A 6,862-nucleotide genomic window follows, 5' to 3' on the forward strand; every position below is an offset into this window, starting at 1 on the left:
ATGGTGTCCCTAGCCTCTGTTTGCCAGAAGTTGGGAATGGGCAACAGGGGATGGATCACTTGATGATTACCTGTTCTGTTCATTGTGTCTCAGGCACCTGGCATTGGCCACTGTCGGAAGACAGAATACTGGGCTAGACTCAGTATGGCCAATCTTATGTTCTTAAGGGTTTCCCTAGGCTCTAAAACTTGATGTAAACAGGCAAAAAGTCTGTGCAGTATCAGCAACAGGTTTGAAAACAAGACTAACTCAGCCCTTCCATCTCACAGGTGATTTAAGACACACTGGGCACTCAATAGTTAAAATAAACCCAGGGTTGTGAGTTCAGTCCTTGAGACGGCCATTTAGGGAACTGGGTCAAAGATCTGTCTGGGGACTAGTCCTGCTCTGAGCAGGGGGTTGGACTAGATGACCTCCTGAGGTCCCTTCCTACCCTGATATTCTATGATTCTAACAGTATTTCCTTCTCAAAGAGAAGCCTATTTGGAGAAGTTTTCTTCACGTATCCTCTGATGATAGTCATATCATGTTACTATATGACATGTTAAAAAATAGCCATGCTCCATCCAAGAAGCAACTGCATTTCAGTGTACACACCTCGATGGTTGTCCCATCTCAAAATAAGATGTTAGAATTGGAGAAGGGCAACAAAAATGATTAGGGCTATGGAACAGCTTCCATATGAGAAAAGAATATAAAGAGTGAGACATTTCAGCTTGGAAAATAGATGACTAGGGGGATATGACAGAGGTCTATAAAACCATGAATGGTGTGAAAGAAGTGAATAGGGAAGCCCACCCGCCATCAAAGAAAACCAAACCACCCACACACCCTGAATATCCATAGATTGGCTAAATGACAATTAACAGGGACCATGAACCTACAAGTATCTGAAGGGTTCAAATACCAAGGACAGAGAGAATTATTCAGCGGGGCACAAAAATGTGCATGTACAGACCTATAGCCTTCCTATTTAAAAAAAAATCTGGTCAAATAAGAAAATTTTATAGCCCACAGGAGTAATGGGATGAAGTTAAAGAGAACCGATTTCGAAGTGGAGATCCTGATATATTTTGTAAAGATTTATTAGACAGGACAATAGTCTCCCAAGGGAAATAGCAGAAGCTCCACCAATGCAGTAATTTATCACTAGACTGGACAGAGCACAAGAGAATGTATAAAAAGGAATGATTCTACATCCAACCCCATTGGGAGAAAGGTGGCAATGGACTACCCAAGACCACTTAGGCCTTTCACCATCTCTCTCAGATTCTCTCACCTTCTCTCCCTCGACTACATCAAATTCTACAGTCTCTCCATCACCAACACTGCGTAGGTATTTCCGTGGGTTGTTCTTCTTGATCGCGGTCTTTAAAGAGACAAAATAGTGATCTTGATCAAAAGTCAGAGGTGGAATGCAACAGAAATCAGACTCTCCCAGAACAGTTACCCAACAGCAAGTTAGTGGCTCGCAGCAAGGAAATGGAGTGGCTGCTACCTTTGCCACTGCCGAGTCTCAAACCATTCATGTACAGCCTCAATCTGCTTTATTCAGAAAAGGCACTATCAGCGATTTAAATGACGCTAAGCATCTTAGTACCTCAGTACCACACAATCCTTAACAGAGCATACCCTCTTAACTCACAGGGTGTAGTGAGAGAGATTCTCATTTTTAGACATCAAACAGGGGCACTACGTAGATAAAGTTACTTGCCAAAAGTCACATAGGAAGTCTGCTGTTGAGCCAGGAACCGAACTAATGTCTCCCGAGTCCTAACTCACCCACTTATGCTCTAGACTATCCCTACCACCCCACTGGCATCCACACTGGCAATTTGTCCCCACAGAGTTCACAGAGTACCACGGTATCTGTGACAAATACTCTTAATGCTGTCACTACCTGATGTTTCTGTATCATATAATGAAGGGATATTTGACCCTAGGTGTTTTTCTGGGTAGCAGAACCAAGGGCAAGAGGAGGCCCCTTTTGAAAGTCACTTAACACCTTACAGTTAAAAGGTCATTAATAATGCCAGACCAAGCAGCATTAATGGTTCTAGCCCTCTTCCTAAGCAGCATCCCCCACTCCCCCCCAAAAAAAGTTCAAACAGGATAGGCCAGAGAAGAATCAAATTGAAAGATGCTCAGAGTCACAGGAAGATCTGAACTTGTTAAGAGATGCAAGTTAGTTCTGTTCCTGTAACTCAAGAGGGAAGTTCACCTAATTGCTTGTGGTGAAGGATGAGATTAGAATAGAATAAATATGCCCATACGCAATTTTTTTCTCTAATGCTCTGGTCCTTTGTTTTAAGAAGGTTGTTGCATTGGTTGCAAGTCCCCAAAGGGAGGACACACAAGTGCCTGAAACCCGATTGGACCCGCATGGCAACAAGTGTTTGGTATACATGGGATAGCATACTTAAGTCCTGATCTAATTCCACACAGAGACCGGTACAGGCAGGAGGCCCAAGATCTGACATCCTTTCAGAGACCATAGAGGACAGAGGCGCATGAAGTCACACTACCCTCACAGCATCTTGAATTTCTCTTCTCCGTGAAATTATGAGGTCTAAATTAGCTGTTACCACTCAAGAAAGATCTTGGAGTCATTGTGGATAGTTCTCTGAAAACATTCACTCGATGTATAGCAACAGTCAAAAAAAGCTAACAGACAACTTGAAATCATTAAGAAAGGTATAGATAATATGAGACAAAATACCATATTGCCTCTCTATAAATCCATGGTATGCCCACATCTTGAATACTGCGTGCAGATGTGGTCGCCCCATTTAAAAAAAAAAGATATACTGGAATTGGAAAAGGTTCAGAAAAGGGCAGCAAAAATGATCACAGATATGGAATGGCTGCTGTATGAGGACAGATTAATAACACTGGGACTTTTCAGCTTGGAAAAAATTCAATTAAGTGGGGATATGATAGAGATCTATAAAATCATGACTGGTGTGAACAAAGTAAATAAGGAAGTGTTATGTACTCCTTCTCATAACACAAGAACTAGGGGCCACCAGATGAAATAGGCAGAGGTTTAAAACAAACAAAAAGGAAGTATTTTTTCACACCAATGCACAGTTAACCTGTGGAACTCCTTGCCAGAGGGAGTTGTGAAGCGCCAAGACTATAACAGAGTTTAAAAAAAAAAAAAAACTAGATAAATTCATGAATGATAGGTCCATTAATGGCTTATTAGCCAGGATGGCAATGATGGTGTCCCTAGCCTCTGTTTGCCAGAAGTTGGGAATGGGCAACAGGGGATGGATCACTTGATGATTACCTGTTCTGTTCATTGTGTCTCAGGCACCTGGCATTGGCCACTGTCGGAAGACAGAATACTGGGCTAGACTCAGTATGGCCAATCTTATGTTCTTAAGGGTTTCCCTAGGCTCTAAAACTTGATGTAAACAGGCAAAAAGTCTGTGCAGTATCAGCAACAGGTTTGAAAACAAGACTAACTCAGCCCTTCCATCTCACAGGTGATTTAAGACACACTGGGCACTCAATAGTTAAAATAAACCCAGGGTTGTGAGTTCAGTCCTTGAGACGGCCATTTAGGGAACTGGGTCAAAGATCTGTCTGGGGACTAGTCCTGCTCTGAGCAGGGGGTTGGACTAGATGACCTCCTGAGGTCCCTTCCTACCCTGATATTCTATGATTCTAACAGTATTTCCTTCTCAAAGAGAAGCCTATTTGGAGAAGTTTTCTTCACGTATCCTCTGATGATAGTCATATCATGTTACTATATGACATGTTAAAAAATAGCCATGCTCCATCCAAGAAGCAACTGCATTTCAGTGTACACACCTCGATGGTTGTCCCATCTCAAAATAAGATGTTAGAATTGGAGAAGGGCAACAAAAATGATTAGGGCTATGGAACAGCTTCCATATGAGAAAAGAATATAAAGAGTGAGACATTTCAGCTTGGAAAATAGATGACTAGGGGGATATGACAGAGGTCTATAAAACCATGAATGGTGTGAAAGAAGTGAATAGGGAAGTGTTATTTACCCCTTCACATAACACAAGAACCAGAGGTCACCCAGAGAAATGAAGAGAAAGCAAATTTTAAAAACAAACAAAAAAAAAAAAAACAAGAAGAAAGTAGTTCTTCACCAACGCAGTCAACATGTGGAACTCATTGCCAGGGGATGTTGTGAAGGCCAAAAAACTATAACAGGGTTCAAAAAATAATATTAGTTCATGGAGGATAGCTATTCACCAAGATGACCAGGGATGCAACCTCATTCTCTCGGTATCCCTAGACTTTGATTGCCAGAACTGGGAGTGGATGACAGGGGATGGGATCACTCAGTGATTGCTATTCTGTTCATTCCTTCAGAAGCACCTGGCATGGGCCACTACTGGGCTATACGGACAACTGGCCATACTGATCAGACCATTCTTATGTTCTTAAGCACCAAAGAGGTATAGGGACTTTTAAGGATGCTAAAGGGGCTGCAACTAGAAGAAATTAGTTAAAGTTTCAGGAGGAAAGTTCCAGGAAATATTTCTTCATTTATTTCAATTTGGAATAGCCATAGCCTCCCCAATGAGAATGGTAGAGGCACATCACTTGGGTGATTTGTAACTGGTAGACAGAGACCTAGGTAGACACACCAAAGAATGATCAGGCTGTGGCCAAGAATGTAGGGAAAGTTAAGCAAGATGAGGCCAAATAAGTCTTTCTAGCTCCAGATTCTATATGATTTGGAGCCATGGCAAGAGAGAAACTGTTAATACAAAGCAGCCATGTATGCTCTAAGGAGAGAAGCATTTTTATCTGTATGCCCTGTGTATATATAAATAGCATTCGATAGCAGCAAATAAAGTGTTAATCCCCACCCTGACCATGAGATCTGTCTGCTCCCTCCCACTGTGTGTGAGTGGAGGATGGGTGTGTCCCTTCAACTAGGTCAGCCTTATTCTAAAGAGATTACATGTGTAATCCAACCCCTCCTCCACACTTCCCAAATGCTGGGGGAGGAGTCCACAGAGGCAGGGAACAGTCACTACTCAAAGAGAAAAGAGGCAGTTCAGGGCAGAATGTTTGTGTACGTAATTGATAGGACTTTGTAACTGCCACTCCCTGCCTGACTGTTCCCTTTCCTTCTCACTCAGGCAGGCCTCAATCTGCTTGACTGAATCACTGTACCATCCCAAGGGGAGCGAGATCCCTCCAAGCTCCCATAAATTCAGCAAGGGCTAGTTTAGTTTGTACTTGGCTGGGAATCCTACAAGGAAAATCACAATACTGCAGCGAGGATATCCCTTCCCACTGAATCAATACCAACTCCAACTGCCTAGTATTGCCTGAAGGTGGTCAGTCCTTCAGAGTTTCAAATGCCATTTAGCTAGGGCTCCTGACAGGGTAGTAGGACAACAAAAGAAAGGGAAGGGAGCATGAGTTCAGGAACATCAAATCCTGGACTAAGTCTAAGACTAGCCAGAATGGTCTAGTTATGGACATTGAGACAACGGGACAAATTTAATCCTAGAGTAAGTAGACATCTGAAATAAATGGAATTTCACTCACTAACATCAGGCCTGATTTTTGCTCAAAGGGCACACTCCTAGAGGATTTTAACCATCCACTTTACCCATATATTGACCTGTGGAAGGACAAAAATTCTCAGCATTTTCCCACTATAGTGCCTTAATCTACATAGAGAAGGGGAGATATGTGATTCCCATGAGGAGAGGAACAAAGTGATGACAAAGAGGGGGCAGAAACTCTTCTGCATTAAAAACACAAAACTATTATTCTTCACATTTACGAACCCTTATCTACCATCATTTTTTATGTAGTAATGCTACCAATGCCATTCTAATAGCCCATTTTTAAAAAAACTTTTCAACAAGCACGACTGTGCCTACTCCCATGCCTCTGTAAATAGCTGTAGAGCCACCTCATTGTCCTTCTTTAAATTTCTGCTTAAAAATACTTCACTGCCATGATGCCTATTAAAAGTTTGACAATGATTAGGCAGCTCACTTGCTGCTATCACCTTTTTCACCATGGTGAATATCTCACTGTTCCCTTGTGCTGACCCCATCTGTTAGCGTATCCACTTGCTGCCTATAGCCTGGCACTTACGACTGTCAGCTCTCCTAATGCAATATAAATCGTAGTGAATTACACACAAACACCCTTGCTGTCCCATCTCTCATTAACAAGTTCACAAACTCTTAAAAACTATGAGGTTAACACTGACTCAGGAACAGTCACATCACCAAGCGGAGCATCCTTAGCATCAGTAATGTTAAATGCACATACACACTAACCGTTGTTTAACATGCAGGCTGTGTGTGTGTCTCGTCTACTCCTAGTGGCTGGCTCACACAGAGGATAAAACCTCTTATATTTGATAGAGCATTTGAAATTGTGTTGTTTTGGGGCATTTGGGACAAGCTTCCCAACAGGGAATGCATGTAACCTTGTAAGGATAAGGCCTTTCTCTGTAGCCATATTAGAAGAGCAGCAGCCATTAGTCAAGAAGCAGAAAGTCACATCATCACATTCCTGTTCTAATAATACCTACCATCACCAGATAAAGAAACAGATCTTAAGATGGTTCAAGCGTTTGATGGTATTCTGTCTGGCAAGAAATCACTTATCGACAAGCTGTGGTTGAGAAATCCCTACTTTATTGTTTTGTCTTTATGGTCCCACACTTCTCTATTGTTTATCTGTATGGTCTCTGTCTGTTGATTGTTTCTGCCTGGTACATAATTCATTTTGCTGGGTGTAAACTAAATTAAGATATAACCGGTTAAAGAATTGTTTTTCAGTATGTTAGAATTGGTTGGAAAATTGTTAACCAATCATTTAACTAAAATATTACTAA

The 6,862-nt window shown here is 41.8% G+C and overlaps 1 protein-coding gene across 1 annotated transcript in view; it reads right to left on the reverse strand.

Moving 5' to 3' along the window:
* LOC142046355 (Y-box-binding protein 3-like) overlaps window positions 1-6,862 on the reverse strand; it is a 56,199-nt gene that overhangs the window by 33,634 nt on the left and 15,703 nt on the right. The window contains exon 4 of the mRNA XM_075062714.1: window positions 1,045-1,369. Coding sequence (XP_074918815.1) covers window positions 1,045-1,369 — 325 coding nt within the window. The remainder of the gene's footprint in view (window positions 1-1,044; window positions 1,370-6,862) is intronic.

This window comes from Chelonoidis abingdonii, chromosome 1 (assembly GCF_003597395.2).
Source record: "Chelonoidis abingdonii isolate Lonesome George chromosome 1, CheloAbing_2.0, whole genome shotgun sequence".
NCBI classification, from domain to species: Eukaryota; Metazoa; Chordata; order Testudines; family Testudinidae; genus Chelonoidis; species Chelonoidis abingdonii.